General features: G+C 43.4%; 1 protein-coding gene across 1 annotated transcript in view; it reads left to right on the plus strand.

The window, feature by feature from the left end:
- The window catches only part of LOC126998347 (uncharacterized), a 178,425-nt gene that overhangs the window by 101,054 nt on the left and 56,759 nt on the right, over positions 1 to 20,612 (plus strand). Inside the window, exon 5 of the mRNA XM_050859858.1 lies at positions 11,782 to 11,913. Within this exon, the coding sequence (XP_050715815.1) occupies positions 11,782 to 11,913 (132 nt within the window). The remainder of the gene's footprint in view (positions 1 to 11,781; positions 11,914 to 20,612) is intronic.

A 20,612-nucleotide genomic window follows, 5' to 3' on the forward strand; every position in this document is an offset into this window, starting at 1 on the left:
GAGAGTTGGGGGGGGAATATTGTCCTGCTGAGCTAAAGAGATTGTCTGGAAATCGTTCACAAATGACTGACTGACTCTTCCATTCCATTTTCCCTCTCTCTCTCTCTCTCTCTCTCTCTCTCTCTCTCTCTCTCTCTCTCTCTCTCTCTCTCTCTCTCTCTCTCTCTCTCTCTCTCTCTCTCTCTCTCTCTCTCCCCCCTCCGTGATATTGATCCCTTCTTGAACACCAACACCACCCACAACCACCACCACCACCACCATCACCAGCAATACCTCTACCACCACCACCAACAACAACAACAACAACAGCAACAACCATCACAGTCTCGCACAGTGTAAATATATGAATTATGACCTTCTGTGTGTGTATCCAGACAGACAGACATGCAGACACTCTAGTTGCCGGGAAGGGCGCATGTATTGTTAATGTTATTCTTTGTTTGGAGTGACATAAGGGTGAGAGATATTGACTGCATGTAACTTCGGACGGACGGACGGAATTTGTCTCCATCGTACCTACACCACACCGGCCATATGCATACAAACAGTGACATCTCAAGTAGTGTAGGTCTCACTGATACAAGAGAGTGAATGGAAATTACGAAAGAGATGTTTATATGAATACGGGTAAAGATTTTATTAAGACAATGATAACACCGTCAGAAGATGTAAATGTTAAAGTAATATTTGATTAGATAAGAAGATTTTGTTAGATATGAGCAGCTGAAGTAATATTTTTAACAAGATAAGAAAATATTGTGAGATGTGAACAATTGAAGTAACATATATTAAGATAAGAAAATTACAGGACCGTGAGAAAATTTGAACAGTAGAAGCAATATTCCAGCAATTTAAGTGAAAGTCACAACAGATGAAATTCGTGGAAGGTTGGCGGAGAGGGAGCATCGAGCTAAATTAAATTGCGAGAGAGGTTTCCCTGTTTAGATCCTGGTAAATAAATATATATAACTTGCTGGAAAGTAATAATATTTTGCTCACAAGAAAGGAAGAGAACCCGGTGACCTCACGTGCAGTATGAAAATAGAGAAATTGCTTTGTGAAGAATAGAAGGTTCACCGAGGACGCTAACAATGACAGTCGCGACCTAACAGATAACGTAAGATAGAATAGTAAGAACAAACAATTATCGTAACATTATGAAAGTGACAATGAAAGACAAGCAAGGAAATGAAGAAATGCGATAAGTGTAAAATGAAAACTAAAATACTTAAGAAAATAATGTGATAATGATAACGTAACATAAGATGACGCAAGACCAACGAATCTATTCTCTCTCTCTCTCTCTCTCTCTCTCTCTCTCTCTCTCTCTCTCTCTCTCTCTCTCTCTCTCTCTCTCTCTCTCTCTCTCTCTCTCTCTCTCTCTCTCTCTCTCTCTCTCTCTCTCTCTCTCTCTCTCTCTCACACACACACACACACACACACACACACAAAGAGAGAAAATTTAATGGAGCCCAAAATTTCTGAGATTGCCTTGTTCGCCCTTGGATCAGACGGATGGGGAGGGTGAGCCGAGTACCGCCCGTCAATTTTCCCTCCCTTTTCTCTCCAGTTCGTTCCTCCCTCAACCTCTCTCCGTCCTTCTGTTCTTCCTTTTCGTTCTCCTATATCGTTACTTTAATTTATCACTTCCTTCCACCTTTCCTTTCCTTTATCTGCTTTCCTTCCTTACTCCCATTCGTTCTTCCTTACGTTGTTTTCGTTCTTCCATATCGTCACTTCCCTTTCTTACTTCCGGTCGCTTTTCCTCTCCCTTAACGCGGTAGCTGCGGGGATCATGTTTCTTAAAGGCCCCTCTAAGCGAATTTATGCGAAAAAATCATCACTCACGCAAACCATTTCATAATATATACCTATCAACGCATTTGTGATCAGTTTATGCATCATTTTTTTGAGGGTTTATATCATGGCAAAAATTTGGCCCGTCGCTGGTACACGGTAAAGCCACAAATTTGGTCCGTCGCTGCTACCAGGTTAACTTATTTCATTCCCTCTATCATATCCGTTCTTCCTATACTCCTTCCTTTCTTCCATATCGTCAATTCCCTTTCCCGCTTCCTTCCGATGTTCCTCTCCCTTCCATCCATCACTATCAAGACACTTCTCCACCCGAAATTGACCTTCCTTCTGGCCACTCCTGTTCACTTTTGCAGGAACACCAATTAGCGGGCTTTTGTAGTTTGCTTGCTTGTTTCTTGCCCGTGAGCTGTTTCCTTTACCATAAAAATAATCATTCCTTTCCCTTTCTTTCCTCCATTACGTCATATCTATTCCTCACTTCCTTTCGTTCTTCCTCTATTCACTTCCAGCCCTCCCTGCCATTCGTTATTCCGATACTCTCTTCCCGTCCCTTCCTCCCCTATCTCCTTTCTTTCTGTTCCTGACGCTTCCATCCCTTACCCCCATCCTTTCTTCACATCTCTTTCTTCTCTACCCCATCCCTTCCTCTTATCCTTCACTCCCAATTACACAATCCTTACCCTTGTTAAAACTTCCTTTCCTCCCTACTTCCTCTCTTTCTATTCCTAACTCTCATTCGTTCTTTCCATCCCCCGCTTCCATCCCTTACTCCCATCCTTTCTTCACTCCCCCATCCCTTCCTCTTATCCCTCACTCCCAATTCCACAATCCTTACCCTTGTTAAAACTTCCTTTCTTCCTTATGATATCTCTTCCACGCCTTTCTTTCTTTCTTGCCACCCTCATTATCTCTCCTTTCGTACCCCTTTCTCCTTCCTATGCTTCCTCCCTCCTGCCCCTTTTTCCTTTCCCTACTCCCCGTCCCTCCTTCCTCTTACCCTACATTGAAGCCTCACCCCTTTCTTTTTTCCTTCCCACACTTGTATCTCCTTTCTTAACCCATTCTCCTTCCCATCCTCCCTCCCTCCCCTTTATCCCTTCCCTACTTCCCTTCTCTCCTTCGCTCCTGTTTTCCGTTCCCATCCTCCCTCCCTTCCCTCTTTCCCTACCCTACTTCCCATCACTCCTTCCCTCACGTTTTCCCTTCCCATCCTTCCTCCCTCCCTTCTCTCCTTCCCTTCCCTGCATCCCCATCCCCCCTTTCCCTCCCCTTACAGTGAGGCGATCAATATAGAACCTCAAGTGTTGGGGTTCAGTATATAGAGAGAGGAGATTGTGTTGTGTCTCGTGGGCGTGTTGATGCTTCCATAGGGTCGTATTTTAAGACATTTAGTCACCCAAGTTCACATATTTGACAAGGCTTTCGTAGGAGTTTTGGGCATTTCCAGTAGTAGTTCTAGGACCCTGGTGGTAGTTTGACCCTTCTTCTGTACCGTGAACCTCAAGAAACACTAATTAGAACCCGACTGATTCCCTCTTTGACCTTTAGAAATAGCTGATGTGAGAAGCGAGGGTGTCTTATAATGCCGGCCATAGCCTCGCATCTCGTCTTGTTAGTCTCCCACATTCTCAGACATTCCGGGGCTTGCTCACCCACATGGAAAAGAGCTGTCGTAGAGGTTGTGGGGTTTTCCATGGGTAGTTTTATGAGCCTAATGATGATTGACAAGGCCTCTGCACCATGAACGTGTAAACACCTATGAGAACCCGACTAATCTCCTTTGTGGCCTTGGGAAAGAGATATTGTGAGAGCCGAAAGTGTCTGAGGAAACGAGTTCGGAGTTTTAGTGAAAGGCCGCTACTACGGATCGACTGGGAGGAGTATTAGGTTGTCGGTTCCTTCTTTATTGTTTCTTCTTGTGGGTCATATTGAATTTGTTGAGGGTTTTATTGCACTCAGACTCTTATTAATTTAGATTATATTTGTTTTTGTTTTGTCTTTTTTGTTTTGCTTTTGTTTTTGTTTTTAGCTCATATTTTTAGATTTTAGTTTTTTAATTTGTTTTTTCTGTAGTTAATTTTGTATTTTGTTGTTTTTGTTTTTGCCACCGCACTCTCAGATTGTAGTGATTGGTTTTTTTTTGTTGTATTAGGATAACTATAATACCCATTCCTACCCAGTGTTTGTTTGCTTTTTGTTCCATTTTCTTTATGCGAAGATCAGACGTTTCTTTTTCTTTTCAATCCATTACTTTATATTTTTCTTCTTATACTCGTCCCGAGAAGTAATCTTTTTTTTTATCTCTTTACGTTCGAGTTTCGTTTTTTCTTCTCTCCCTTTTCCCTCACACCGCCACGCCGTTGTTTCGTATTACAAATTTATTTCCTCACATTTCCTCAAGTTTATGTTGTCTGAGAAACATGAAAACTGCTCAACTTTTACGTAACCCCCTCCTTGCCTCGTGTGCTCACATTATTTTTACGCTCCATTGCAACCTGATTTCGCTTTTCTCTCTCGATTTTTACTTTCTCTCTCACTGCTTTCGTTCGTGCTTTCCTTACCTCGTTATATCAAACTATTTTTTTTTCGCTCCATCACAATCTGATTTCGCTTTTCTCCCTTGACTTTTATTTTCTCTCTCGCTGCTTTCGTTTCTGCTTAAATTATTTTTCTTCCCAAACACAACAAGGGCCGCCATCCCATCCGCCTCGCGACTTTCAAGAAGGAAATTTGTTTGCTCTGACGTCAGTGGAGTGGAGAACGAAACTCGCGAGGGTAATGAGGTGCTTTCTCTCTCTCTCTCTCTCTCTCTCTCTCTCTCTCTCTCTCTCTCTCTCTCTCTCTCTCTCTCTCTCTCTCTCTCTCTCTCTCTCTTCTCTCTTTCCCTCTCCTCATCCTCTTTTCCCTTCACTATTTTCTTTGTATTTTCCTTTATTCCCCTTTCCACCACAAATAATCTCTCTCTCTCTCTCTCTCTCTCTCTCTCTCTCTCTCTCTCTCTCTCTCTATTTCTGGCGCCGTCAAACTGAGATTAATCCTCCATCAGGCAGCCAGAGTCGAGGGAGGGATATTTTTTGCCTCCCCTCCTCTCCCTCTTCACTTCTCCGCCCCCTATTCCTCCTCCCCCCCTTCCATCCCTCCTCTCCCTCTCCTCCTCTTCATCGTTTGGTTACCCCGCTGACTGTTCCTGATGTTGTCCCCCCCCCTCCCCCTCATTTTTTTCCTCATATTTTTTTCTCATCCCTTCCCTGTTAAAAGTCGTATTCTCCCCCCCCCCCCCCTCACCCCATTCTCCTTGTTTGTCCGGTAATGCTGGTCTCTCGAGTTCAGTGTGTGTGTGTGTGTGTGTGTGTGTGTGTTGTTGTTGTTGTTGTTGTTGTTGTTGTTGTTGACTTGGCCTTGGCTTGAATACTGACTGGTGATTTGTTCTGGTTTAAAAGACAGACAGACCGAAGCAAAAAAAAAAAAAAGTGTCGTCAGGCGCGCGTACGTAGGCAGGCACACACACACACACACACACACACACACACACACACACACACACACCTCGGATATCTAAGATTACGTCGATATATATTTTGCATACTTGATATTTTCCTCTGCAGTTCAGTTTCGGGATAGACGGAACAATATTTCGTGGCTGGAATGGTTTTAAAGGGAAGCGGAGGAAAAAAACGAAGCGATATTAAAGATGATAGGGGAGAAGGGGAGGAGGAAGAAGAAGAGGAGGAAGAGAAAGAGAGGCAGTTGAAAAAAGATGGAGATGAGGAGGAAATACAGCTACGAGAAGGACTAGAACAAATAAAAGAAAATAACTGGTGCACATTGAACCGAAACCATTATTGCTTTAAATCGTAATAAAGGGTTCACAACTCAACATAATAATAATACTAGTAAGAAGAACAAGAACAAGAAAAAAAGATCACGAACACAAAGAAGAGGGAGATTAATATTAGCAGTAGCAGCAGCAGGAGGGTATCAGGACACCTCTCCTCCCGAAATTGACCTCTCTTTCTGCCACCTCTTTTAATTTTTATTTTGTAGGAGCAGCGAGTAGCGGGCTATTTTATTATTGTTTCCTTTTTTTGTGCCCTTGAGCTGTCTCCTTTGTTGTAAAAAAATAAATAAAAGCAGTATCAATAACAATAACACCAGCAAGGCACGTCTTTGGCAGGTGTATAGAATAGCCCATGTGATGTCAGCTGGGCAAGAAACACCGCCCCAAGGATAATAGGCCGCAGCGCTATGTAGGTACTGACGTGCGTGGTGCCCGCTCGTCCAAAGCGTCTGTTCAGGGCCACAAGATCTCGTGTGGGGCGTGAAGGGGGTGGAGAAGTGACGTCAGAGGCAGGCTGCTCTTCCATTGGCTGCTGGCAGGGAGTCGAAGCCGCTGCAGACCCTCCCATTGGGCGGAGGAGAGTCGACGTCTGCACTGTGTTTGTCGCAGTGGCGGGGTGGAGGGACGTGAGGAAAGTGGAGGGGGGAGGCGGGACCAGCGTGGCACCTGAACACATGAATACTGAAGGTCGCGACAACATTGATTCACACACACCAAAAAAAAAAAGGGAGACCCACCTTGCTGGCCTGGGTTCCGTAAGAGTTAGCCAAGAGGAGGAAGACGATGATGAAGGAGAAGAAGAAGAAGAAGAAGAAGAAGAAGAAGAAGAAGAAGAAGAAGAAGGAGGAGGAGGAGAACTAGAAGCAAAGAAGAGGAAATAGAAGAACAAGAACACGAAGAAGGAAAAGATCAACCGGAAAAAGAACTAGAAAAAAAGACGAAAAAGAACAACAACAACACAAGGAAAAAAGAAGAGGAAATAGAGGAAGAGGAAGAAGGCATGTCACACACACCCCTTGCCCCTCTGACCTTGAAAAATAATTACTCCGTGGATGCTTGTGGTGTTATCGATTCCATTTCCCTCTTCCTCGCCATGGTCGCTGCAGGCTGGTGGTGTTGGGGCTGAAATACCACCCCTACCACCCCCCGTCCTGGTGATGATGGTGGGGGGGGGGGACGAGGGGGAGAGATTGAAGGATCACTAATGGGGAAGTTAAATTATAGGGCTGTAATGTATCGGTGATGGAGTATTGTTAGTGGCGGGGAGGAGCCTGATGAAGGGGGAGGGAAGGAAGGGAGGGGAGTAAAATTATTGGTGTGGTTTGTTGTTGTGATGGTAGTGGTGGTGGTGAGGATGATAATTTGAGAGGGGAAATGAGGGTAGGGTCAAATTTGAAAAGGGAATAAGGCCATTGCTCTTGTTGATGTCCATGTGAGGTGACTGCAGTGATGGTAGTTCTGGGAGAGGTAATGGTGGTGGTGGTGGAGGTGGTTACGTCGACCTCACATTACACAACACCAAAGAAGAGGACAGATGAATGATAGAATAGATAGAATGATAAAGGTTAGTGTAGTTGTGGTTACGATAGGCTAGGTTAATGGTAGTGGTAAAGCCCCATGTATTTCCGGCAGGCACCCTCCATGTGCCTGCTGGTTGATAGAGGGCGAGAGCAAACACAGCGGTCACTCGTCGGGGGCCACCAGTCCATTGTTGGCCCCCTGTTAATGGCCGCAACAAGACACACCAGGCACAGGTTACACCGGGCACAGACTACACCAGACACGCACGCACAGACACATGCACAAGCTACACCGCACACCAAATACACACGCACACACATCCACAGGCTACATCACCACCTAATACACACACACACACACACACACACACACACACACACACACACACACAACAGGCTACTCCAGACACAGTACACACCAAACCAACATCAAAGTGAGGAGGGATAACTGATGTAACGAGCTTTAACCACGGAATTCATTGCTTGATAATTTATTGGGTTGTAAAAGTGTTATTAATGAAGTAAAAAAAAAAAGTTAGGACACTTTGGAGTATCTACAAGTTAGATACAAGTAGATAAATTTAGGTCCAAGAAAGAGAAAGCAAGTAATCGCTTCGTAAATAGAATAAGCAGCAGTCATGTTATTGGTTAGTATAATGATGATTGAAAGTCTGAATTGTTAGATATTTATAAAGGGAGATGACATATAGCAAAACATAGATATTTAGGAACGACTCTCTTGTAGGCTCCTTTTATCATAGTATGATACGGAGATAGACGTATTTATGGTGATGACCGTGATACAGAAACTGCATGGGTAAGAAGCACAGGTAGAAGTAGTAGTAGTAGTAGTAGTAGTAGTAATAGGAGTAGAAGTAGTAGAATTAGGTGTTGCAGTTGTGGGGGAGGGGGGAGAGGTGACAAGCACAGAACATAGCGTGCAGGAGCGTAGAGTTATGAAGGCAGTGTCGTGCGGGGAGAGGTAGTTAAACATGGTGTGCAGGAACCCTAGGATTATATCGCCTACCCTGCGACCACCAACAGTTGGTGGTCACAGTGTAGGCGACACCAGCACCTCCACCTCTACTACCACCGCCATTATTAACACCACTACCACCAACGCCATTACTAGCACCACTACCACTACGAACAGTACCACCACCACACCACCTAGCAGCCGACACACTGCAATGAATAATGTAACGATTTAGAAAGAGACAGTCAGTCAGACAGACAGACAGGCAGGGTACGGACGGACTGGCGGAGGACGCTCTGACCTTTGTTACCAGCCTCATCAGCCTTTATTGAAGGAAAATGACAATATATTACTAGAAGCGTGTTATTTTAAGGTTTTGTTATATATGGACAGCGTTCGTAGAATTATAAAAGGTAACAGTGAATAAAAGATTGGATCCTCTCTCTTAATTAATCATTTAATTTGTCAAAACGGAAATGATGAAGTGAAGAATAAATATTGAAGAGAGTGATATATATATATATATATATATATATATATATATATATATATATATATATATATATATATATATATATATATATATATATATATATATATATATATATATATATATATATATATATTGTTAATGCACATAACGCTTTTTAACACAAATTTGTCATCTTAACCATTAGCCATTATTGATTAGTCGACAACAGGACAGAAGCTTCTAACGTTTTTTTTTTTTTTTTTTTTTTTTTTTCACTTCTTTGTCTGATATAAGTACACTCCTATCTGGCTCAAAGGTCACCTCTCCTCCGGGCTCTCTGTCGGAACGTGACCCTTAAATTTCGAGGGTACAATTATTCTACTATAAGGGCTGTCTATCCCTTATAGATCGCTTTCTATATTGTCATACTATATCCAACTTTTTTTCCATTCTTCTTTGTGCACTTCTCACATGTTTCTCTTCATACTTTGTGAGGGGCCGTGTTTCTGAATCATCAAACAACACTAAACACTTGGAAGAAACATCATACAGAGGTAGATCATAGATGGCATGTCACAAGAACCTACGTCAGGGATGAGCATAAATAGAAGATAGGAACGAAAGATTGGTGACTATTGCTTGTAAATAACGGTGTCAGTGAATGAATAGCATTTATTATGGAAGACAATGATAAATTAATGTTATATGAAAAATATATTGTGTCAAACTTCTCTTCTTGCTAATTAAGGTGTGATGTTGTGGGGGAATGTGATTTGAATGCATTATAAACTCCCACCTTCCTCCCCACCACCACCACTACTACTACCATACTACCGCCAGCACACACACACACACACACACACACACACACACACACACAGTATTATTATTATTATTATTATTATTATTATTATTATTATTATTATTATTATTATCCACGAAATCGGACATGCCGTGTGGCTGCAGGTTGCCGTTGCGCGATAATGCACACTTCAAACTCGGGTGAACCGACTATACTATTTCAGGGTTAATTACATGTGTCAGTCGAGTAATTACAACACACACACACACACACACACACACACACACACACACACACACACACACACGTACACACGGCCAGGGGGGGGTGTAGGGAGGGAGAGAAGGAGGGCATACAGGAGCACTGAACTAAGTTGGTCTCCATCGAGTATCTCTCTCTCTCTCTCTCTCTCTCTCTCTCTCTCTCTCTCTCTCTCTCTCTCTCTCTCTCTCTCTCTCTATATATCTATATATATATATATATATATATATATATATCCATCTCTTTTCCTTGGCAGCAGCTCTTCTCCGTCCTGAAGGGAAAGGAACGAACGCGTATTATAAGAAGAGGCTTATCATTGGTGTGCCTGTCTCGCTTATATTCCCATGTCGTGTTTTGAAGATTTTCATACACTGATCTGTTTTCTTTTCGTCTTGGCTTGAGTTTGTATGTCGAATAGCTCTTTAATGTTTATTTCTCGTGGGTTTTTTGGTGTGTGTGTTTCGTGAAGGGTTTCTTAATGTTTTTTTTTTTTATGCTATCTGTTTTGGTCTCGTGGTTTAGTTCTTCATAGTTTTCTTGTGACATATAGAGCATGTAAAATTTAACTTGTCCCATATTTTATGTATTCATACCTTTTCACACAGCAACGTGATTTTTTTTTTTTTTTTTTTTTTAGGTTTCGGCTTTGCGTATTGTGGATTTCCAATACTTCTACTTTAGGACTGTATACTGTGTGAGGTTTATTTTTCCTGTTATTGTGTGTAGGCCTGGCAATAGGAGTTTTATTATTTTTCACGGTAATGGAGGTAGCCCAAGGGAGAAATATATATATAAAAAAAGCCGCCTACAGCGCTGCCCCAACAAACATGACAGTTGATACGTATTTAGTGCTTATAGCTGATACATTAGATTAGAAGCGCAAGTTTTTTTGTTGAAGCTGTGCAATGTTTTATCCCGGCACAAAGCTCTTCGTCCTTCCTCTGATACCTCTTTATCGCCGCTAATGAGTCGTGAAAACAGTAATTAACGCTACAGGCAAAGGGGAGAGTCAAAACAGGTTGGCGCATCGGGGGCTAATGTGGCACGTTTTGTACATATATTTTCTTTTGTGTATTTAAGTTCTTCCAACATAATTTGGATGGTATTTGTTTTCCATCTCGTATTTTTTGTCTATAGTCATTTGATTTGGTTTTATATATTCATTCATTTATTTATTATTATTACTTATTTATTTTGCCAAGGACCATCATGGACGCCGAAAAATCATGAAGCCGGCCGTGGATGTATGTTAACCTTGTCCTAACCTAACTCCTAATAAGGGTCGTTTTAAGAGACATATCGCCGCCTAAGAACACATAGTTGACACGGCTTTCGTAGTAGGAGTTGTGGGCATTTCCAGGGTTCGTTTTATGACCCTGGTGGTAGTTTGACCCTTCTTCTGTACCCTGAGCCTAAAAAAACACTCATTAGAACCTGATTGATCCCCCTCTTTGACCTTTAGAAATAGCTGCTGTGAAAAGCGAAAGTGTCTTGTAATACCAGCCTAAGTTAAACTCTTTGAGGCCACCGGCGGCAGGAAAGAGGCACCACGCTCACCCTTTCTAGGACGGTCTTGCTCTGTGGTTGATTTAGTCTTCCTCTCTAAGCTGTTATTTCGGCGTGATCAGCATGTTAGTTTCCCTTCCTAAACTATTATGTCTGCTTGTTAAGTTTATAGTTATCCTCTCTATGCTGTTATTTTTGCCATCTGCTATTTCTCGTACATATTCAGTTGTTTGTCTGCAGGGTAGCTTTTTATTAGGTTTTCTTCTATTACAACTATCGCTACTATAATGACTACTACTAATTGATTTTTTTTTAGATTTTTTTTTTAAATCTTTTCTTTTTGAGGTGTTCTTTACCAGGTGTTTCTTGATGAGGTGTTCTCTGTGGCGTTCTTTCCGAAGTGTTCTTTCGGACATTCTTTCTGAGGTGTTCATTATTTTATTTTTTTGCTATTTTTGGCGTTCTTTCTGAAATGTTTTTTTCTGGTGTATTTGTGACTTAATTTCTACCCCCCACCTCCTCCCCCCCTCCCCCCACCCACCCACACCCACACACACCCCTTGACGGCCGGTGTTTGATGCCCCGCAGGTCCTCCACTGGCGCACCGTCCCCACCGACAGGACGCAGATCGGCGAGGTGGCCTGCAAAACAGAGCCCTTCCTGCGCCAGGTCTTCGTAGCCGCCCCCGACGACCTCGATGACACCACCTTCAAGAAAAAGGTAAGAAGCGCGGGATGGCAGTGCTCGCTGACTTTTTTTTTTTTTTTTTTTTTTTTTTTTTTTTAAAACAAAGGAGACAGCTCAAGGGCACAAAAACAAAAAAAGAAAACAATAATAAAAAAAAAGCTCGCTACTCGCTTCTCTCAAAAAAGAATCAAAAGAGGTGGCCGAAAGAAAGGTCAACTTCGGGAGGAGAGGTGTCCTGATACCCTCCTTTTGAAAGAGTTCAAGTCGTAGGCAGGAGGAAATACAGATGAAGGAAGATTGTTCCAGAGTTTACCAGCGTGAGGGATGAAAGAGTGAAGATGCTGGTTAACTCTTGCATAAGGGGTTTGGACAGTATAGGGATGAGCATGAGTAGAAAGTCGTGTGCAGCAGGGCCGCGGGAGGGGTGGAGGCATGCAGTTAGCAAGTTCAGAAGAGCAGTCAGCGTGGAAATATCGATAGAAGATAGAGAGGCAACATCGCGGCGGAATTTAAGGGTAGAAGACTATCAGTAGGAGGAGGAGAGCTGATGAGACGAAGACCCTTAGACTCCACTCTGTCCAGAAGAGCTGTGTGGGTGGAGCCTCCCCACTCGTGAGATGCATACTCCATACGAGGGCGGACAAGGCCCCTGTATATGGATAGCAACTGCGCGGGGGAGAAGAACTGGCGGAGACGATACAGAACGCCCAACCTCGAGGAAGCTGATTTAGCGAGAGAGGAGATATGAAGTTTCCAGTTGAGATTTTGAGTTAAGGATAGACCGAGGATGTTTAGTGTTGAAGACGGTGACAGCTGAGTGTTGTCGAAGAATAGGGGATAGGTGTTTGGAAGATTGTGTCGAGTTGATAGGTGGAGAAATTGAGTTTTTGAGGCATTGCAGGACACAAGGTTCCTTCTGCCTCAATCGGAAATGATAGCAAGGTCTGAGGTTAAGCGTTCTGCAGCTTCCAGTCTGGAGTCGTGTACTTCCTGTTGAGAGGGTCTTCTATTGAAAGAAGTTGAATAATGCAGAGTGGAGTCGTCGGCGTATGAGTGGACAGGACAGTTTGTTATGGAAAGAAGATCATTGATGAATAACAGGAAGAGAGTGGGTGATAGGACAGAGCCCTGTGGAACGCCACTGTTGATAGGTTTAGGGGAAGAGCAGTGACCGTCTACCACCGCAGAGATAGAACGGCCGGAAAGGAAACTGGAGATAAAGGGACAGAGAGAAGGATAGAATCCGAAAGAGGGCAGTTTAGAAAGCAAAGACTGGTGCCAGACTCTATCGAAGGCTTTCGATATGTCTAGCGCAACAGAGAAAGTTTCACCGAAACGGCTAAGAGAGGATGACCAAGAGTCAGTTAAGAGAGCAAGAAGATCGCCAGTAGAACGCCCTTGCGGAATCCATACTGGCGATCAGATAGAAGGTTAGAAGTGGAAAGGTGCTTTTGAATCTTCCGGTTAAGGATTGATTCAAAAGCTTTAGATAGACAGGAAAGTAAAGCTATAGGGCGGTAGTTTGAGGGATTGGAACGGTCACCCTTCTTAGGCACAGGCTGTACAAAGGCACACTTCCAGCAGGAAGGAAAGATAGATGTTGATAGGCAGAGACGAAAGAGTTTGACTAGGCAGGGAGTGAACACAGAAGCACAGTTTTTAAAGACAATAGGAGGCACTCCATCAGGTCCATAAGCCTTCTGAGAGTTGAGGCCAGAGAGGGCATAGAAAACATCATTTGGAAGAATCTTAATAACAGGCATAAAGGAGTCAGAGGGGGGATGAGTAGGAGGAATATGCCCAGAATCGTCCAGGGTGGAGTTCTTACAGAAAGTTTGAGCGAAGAGTTCAGCTTTAGAGACAGATGAGACGGCAGTGCTGCCGTCAGGGTTAAGGAGAGGAGGGAAAGAGGAAGAAGTGAAATTGGAGGAGATATTTTTGGCTAGATGCCAGAAGTCACGGGAAGAATTAGAAGAAGCAAGGTGTTGACATTTTCTAATAATGAAAGAAGTTTTGGTAAGTCGGAGAATAGATTCGGCACGATTCCGGGCTGAAATGTAAAGATTTTCTCTTTCTCCTCCACCTTCTCCTTCTCCCCCTCATCATCATTATCATCATCAGCCGTCTCCTGTTTCTCCTCTTCATCACCCTCTTCCTCTTCCTCCTCCTATTACGGTCACTGCTACGAATGCTACCACTAATAATGACGCTACTACTACTACTACTACTACTGCTACTACTACTACTACTACTACTACTACTACTACTGGTATTAACTACTATTACTCTTACTTACTCGTTACCTTCGACTTCAAAACTCATCTTTGTCTTCGTCTTCTTTCTTGTCCTTCTCCTCACTTATGAATGATTAAACCCTGCAGCTTCATTAAGATATGTCCCCAAGGTAGGCCTAATATTCTTGCTTCTAAATTATAGTCTGCACATTTACGTATATTGATCGCATTTATTATTCCTGAGAAGTGGTGGCATTTTTTTTTTTTTTTTTTTCCCAAATAGTGAATGGAGGCGTTTTCCCACCCTGATGACCCGAGACGTCAAGCGCAGTCTGTCTTCAATGCTTCTTCCCTCGTGCGCCCTAATGTCATCTCGTCTAAGGAGGGAATTAGTTTGTGTGCGCATCAGTTTCAGTTCATGTCCTTGATCTCTGCTGTTTTTGTATGTTTAGGTCTTATTAGTTCATGTGTACCAATGAGGCCACCAAGAATTTAATGGGTCACTACTATCGAACCGCAGAGCTAGAAAATGTAATAGTTGTGCTGTAAAATGTTGTCATGGCAGTGTGGCTCAAAAACCCTCCATAGACATTCCTGATCTCGCTAACATTACGAAGCTGGTGTTACTAAGATGAGTGTTTTAGGTAAAGTAATGAATAAACAACAGCTGGTTCTAGATATAAGTAACACGCGGAATCTCTTGTGCCCCGATGATCGAAGTAAGAGACCTCCAATTATATCCATTACTCTAAAATCTAAATCAAAATGCATACTGAAGCACGACGAAATACTGTCCCATCCAAAAATTTCGACTACTTTATTCTTCAGTCACATAAATGCCTCCATCAAAACATTTCCCGCTGATTAGTCCTCGTTTTGATATTATAATGTGAAATTTAAATATGAAAAGTAAGTCTGGTAGCAGCATTAACGTAAGGACTCCAAACCACTGCCCGCCAGCCGTGTAAACATCTCAATAGCGAGCGCGTCTGTGTACCTGAAGAGGATTAAGGCTTGAATAGGATTTTCTCGGAAGTGTAACAGTGCCAGACGTCGCGAAGACTTGCCTGTACTTTTCACCACCATGTCCAGCGTGTTTTTTAGCAGAATACCACTTGGAGAAGCAAAGTTATCACGTTTTACTCTCCGAGGGAATATAAAGTGTTTGACGCGCTTAGAATAGCACTTGCTGTACACTCGTTTCCGTTAATTCCATTTCTTTTGGACTCGTGTAGCGAAACAAGTCCCATATTAAAGATAACTAGCTCATCGCTTCCTCTTCTTGAATGGAGGCTGACTCCTCGTCCCTGGCCCGGTAGCTTTAAATTGTGTAACCGCCACTGGCCAATCCCGTGTCTTGGAACGGTGCCTCCCCCATTGACGTCACGGGTACCACCGCCAATCAATAGCGCCCTCCTCCGCCTTGCCCTTCCGACGTCATCCTGTGTAAGCCAATGGTGAAGGCAGGACGGAAGCGAGGATTGAGGGTGGCCACCAAAAAGTGTGTGAAGGGGACGGGTAATGGCGGGGGAGGGGAGGGAGGGCTGCCTCGAGGCCTGTGCCAACATCAATATACTTGGACTTTAAGGCGGCTCCATTTGTAATATTATATCGGGAAACATTACGCGGGGTCTCCGAGATTAATTACTTGCGACTTTGGCTCATTCTTTACGTGGCTTGGGAGGTTTGAGGTGCTAGACTTTGGCTGCGAAATGCCCCGTCTCCCTCCTTAATAAGCCAGTTTCGAACCCGTGGCCACGGGTATGCCTTCAGGGAGGCAGCAAATATATCTAGGCCGGCCAAATTATTCATCCTTTAATGTGATAAAAAAAGTCATCCCTCGGTCTGTTCAGATGTAAGTGTTATAAGCTCAGATCTAGGTGTTATGGAAATGAATATATGGCGTTGTCGATATCTAGCTATGCAGGCGAACAAAGATCCGAATCTTGAAGTCACTTATGCCCCTGTGTTTCTGTAAGGCTCTGAGATATGGACACTAAATAGTGTCTTGAAGAGGCGTGTCGATGCCTTTGGTACCAAGTGCCTTCGTAGGATCGTAGGGTATCGCTAGAATGACTGTGTCGAACCAGGGACTACTCTGTGAAACCGAATCGAGGCCTGTTACCAGCTTAATTCGTGAACGCCAACTCCGGGTATATGGGCACGTGGCACGCCTCCCGGACGTCGATCCTGCTCATAGGATTATTATTCTGCGAGACAACCTTGAGTGGAAGAGACCGAGGGAATGCCTACTTAACTCATGGTTGTAGCAAGACGATTGATCCTGCCGGGAAGGACATCTGATGGTCGGGGCAGCTGCGTGAGCGCTTGCTTTGGGGGACCGTCCGGAAGATAGGCGGTGATTGAGTGAAGCGGCGCACCCCCGGGCGTATACTTCCCATTAGTAACTCGGGCTGCGTTGTCATATAGTTGCAAAGATAACAAAACATGACACTGATAATGATTTCATACTTCATAGCCTTCCTGGCCCGACTTTGCAATAATTATGTGTCTCATTCCCATAATAGTGAATCAGTCAAACTATCTACATTTGTTGGTCAACAGCATTTTAGGAATCCACAACACATTTACCGTTAACTCATATGAAGTCGCCGCATTTTTTATGCTAATTTTCTAATCAAAATAGTGTCATCTAAGAAATTATTACACATTCGCTGTAAATTATAGTGTTAAAAAATCAATATATTCTTGTCTGCTTCTGCGCCGCCGGTAGGGGCTGACTCATGAGTATAACTCACGGGGAAGGTGTCGAGGGGAAGAAAAGCTATATAACTACGTACATGATACACCCAAAGAAAGACACTAATTAATGTCTCAGGATACACCCTTGCTGGAGCCGCTCCTACGGTGACTTGGCTACTTGCTGACAATGGATTCCTTTCTATCGCAATATGGCTGACTGAAAAATCGCTAGCTTCAAGACGCTTGGATGCCGGCCTCTCCATCCTTCATACCTCCATGGGCGCCTTAATAAGCTGGCAGTAGAGGGCCAATATCCTTTGTGCCCCGGCCGCATTATGCTGGGTTGTAACAGTGTTCAGCTCCCGGCCCAGTTCAGGTTAGATTAGTTAATAATACAGGATAGGTAAGTCCAGGACTATTATTGCGTGGAACTTGTTCCCGGGAAGTACACTGAATATAATTAGAAAAGTATTCTGTGCCTGATTGGTGAGCTATGACCCGCGTGTGACCCACGGCTCCCCCAGGGGCCTGGGAAGGCGCCAGTCACGTGCACACTTCAAAAAGACAGATGGCACAGGTGTGCCATCGCAAAGTATAGCTATAGGGGAGGATGTGGTAATATGGACCACTTTTTTTATTTCGGGTAAAAACACCGACTTTAAAGGGAAAAATAGCATCAACAACCATCTTAAGTATTGGCAAATTTTATCGTCTTAACACATTAAGAGTTATAGTGAGAAAAACTAAGTCATTCAAATGCTACACTTTTTTATTCAAGAAGATCCAAAAAAGTGGATCGTAGAAAGGGGTGTGGTAATATGGAACACGTGGGTTGGTAATATGAAATAATTTAGAAAATAACAAAATAATATATTCCTTTTTGTGAATGGATAAATAAAACTTTTACAGTGAAAAGGGAAGTTTAAGAACAGAAGTCACTAATTGAAAAATCAGTTTCACAGCCACCATTTTATAGGCTACACAAGACATGAGCCCGTCCCCGGCACGCCACACACTGAACTCGATCGTAGTTCTTCTCATTTGGAGCGTGATTTTTTTTTTTTTTTTTTTTTTTTTCCATATGAGACCTTTAAAGCCTCCTCGTATGGAAAGAAAGTCAAGAGAGATGATTTTAAAGCTTTGCGACCTCTGTTGGACAACTTTTTAGCCTCAGAAACTGGAGACATGATGTGTGGGAGATAAACCCTGGAGATATGGAATGGGACTAATGCGGAACATGCTTGTCCATATTACCACCCCATGACATTTTCATAATTAGTTAGCAGAAATTCTAAACTAATTTGTTTTTCCAAAAAACTAACTGTCATTTTAACAAGTGATCTTATGACTAATCAACATTATATATCAGAGTCAATATTTATTAATTTATATAGGAAAACAGGTTTTAAATCTCACCTAAAAAAAATGTTTTATTGAGCAAGAATTAAATAATTGGCCCTCAGAGCGACGCACCTCGAGTGAGTGACTCAAGAAGCACTTTGGTGGCCTATAGAATGGGGAACTAGTGTCATGTTTGAACTCAGTTAACAATAGTCAGTAGCACTTAGTTTCTGAGATATGGCCTGGTTACTATTACCTGGTCAATATTACCACCTTCTCCCCTATACATTGCTTTACGGCCAGCTTTTATTTCACACCTTCTTGTTGATATTCATTGCCGCCACCACAATAGGGCCATGAAACGACTCGTCTCATTGACGCACGATATAATGTAGTCAGACCTGTCAACAATAGCATTTTTCTTCAGGATCACAAATATGACAGTCAAACACCCCCGTCTCGGAGCACTACAACGGGTAGCAAGTCACTTAATGACCAATAGTTCACCAACTTCCAGTATAGTATGACGGTAACAGTATACAGTGTATTCAGATAAAGAGGCATAGATGCAATCACACTACGGCTGGAGACTGCACTAGCGTGTTCAGGGTCCATTGAAACGTCTTTGTCGTTCTGTTCCTCGTGTCAAGGCATCCTTTGGAGCCTTAGGCCGGGTCACGCGAGTATTTACGTCGGCAATTTTTGACGCCGGTACTTTTCCACGCCGGTGCTTTTGCCTCCGGTGTGGTCACACGATGCTAACCGAAACAGGGCGCGTTTTTTTAGGCATATATGTAGAGCGGCAGCAGGTAAAGGCAATTAAGAGATTAGCAAGGCAGTTAAATCTTCTTTGATGTCTTGCCGCCAGCTGCACTTTTGGTGATCTAGGATTCTTTGAAGGGGTGTGTGTAGTTGTATGTATATTTGTCTGTTTGTGTGTACTACATATGTGTGTGTGTGTGGGGGGGGGGGGTTATATCTCTCTCACAAAAAAAAGTAACAACGTAAAGGTGTATAAAGTCCATTGAAGAGAGAGAGAGAGAGAGAGAGAGAGAGAGAGAGAGAGAGAGAGAGAGAGAGAGAGAGAGAGAGAGAGAGAGAGAGAGAGAGAGAAAGTGGAATAGGAAAAGGATTAGGGGGATTAGAAGGGAAAGAGGGGGAGGAGGAAAAGGTGAAGCGTTCTCAGTATCTAGAATACAAGACACGCATGTTCGTCTTCCTCCATATCGAGAACACAAACTGTGTTTTGGACTTGCCGGTGCCGCCGATGGCAAAATTCTTGAGATCGATGATAAAATTGCCGAAATAAACGCTCGTGTGACCTGGCACGACTTGGTCTCCCTTGTCCCTTGTTCATTGCGCCAGCCTGGAGGCAGATTCACTGAGAAGAGGCACCCCTATGAGTTATTTAGCTCCCTAGCCTCTTTACCATCACAAAGGTAAACAATCACTAAGGTAAGACGGCACCCATATGCCATTAATCAAACGTATAAGCGTTTTTCTCGGGCAGCACAGCCGTCCGGTGTAGTGATACAAGCTGCCCCACAGTCCTGAGCTGTCATACTGTGATATGTGCTTCCGTAGAACCCATTGTTTACTTAGATTATTGATAAACAGAGGCTATCATAGCTTGTCCGCCGGCAAGATGGCGTGGTGTTAGGGAACCCTGGATCTTTTTGAGCCAGAGCACAGCCACAGTGTATAGATGTGAATGCAAGAACTACAGATGAGTCCCGCAGCAAAATGTGTCAGATGTGTGACAGGGGTGCGGATGAGACTTGAGCATGCCATGCTAGAATGCGAGAAATATAACAGAGGAAAAAAAAAACATGGAGGTCGATATTTCTGTCAATGGTGCATAAAAACTGATGTGTTTGTTGAGAAAACACCACACCGGGCACAAGTAAAGTGCTGAGTTGACGCCCTCCCCCTGCCCGGAGGACGCGGGTGCCACACACCCTGCCCCGCTATTCCTCGATCTAACTCCACTAATTACACTGAGAGAATTGGACTGTTGAAAACAAACACAGGAGAGCTCGTTGAGAATGGGGAAGATATGGGTAAAATGTTGAACGACCATTTCCTCTCAGTTTTCACACAGGAAAATCTAACAACCATTCCGGAGAGAGTTCGGGTATATGAGGGTGAAGATAACGACAAGTTGAGAGATGTGACCATCACCAGGCAGGTAGTCCAGGATGAGATTGGTAAGTTGAAGAAAAACAAATCGCCAGGCCCAGACGAAATATTCCCGCGTGTCCTGAAAGGATGCAAGGAGGCGCTCAGTGGCCCACTTACCGATATCTTTAAGATGGCGGTAAATTCTGGGTACGTACCCAGCCAATGGAAAGTAGCTACTAATGTGACACCGATTTTCAAAAAGGGAAACAAGTCAGCCACCTCAAATTATCGCCCAATTAGCTTAACATCAGTTGTAGGCAAGATGTTGGAGTC

The sequence above is a fragment of the Eriocheir sinensis genome, chromosome 14 (assembly GCF_024679095.1).
Source record: "Eriocheir sinensis breed Jianghai 21 chromosome 14, ASM2467909v1, whole genome shotgun sequence".
NCBI classification, from domain to species: Eukaryota; Metazoa; Arthropoda; class Malacostraca; order Decapoda; family Varunidae; genus Eriocheir; species Eriocheir sinensis.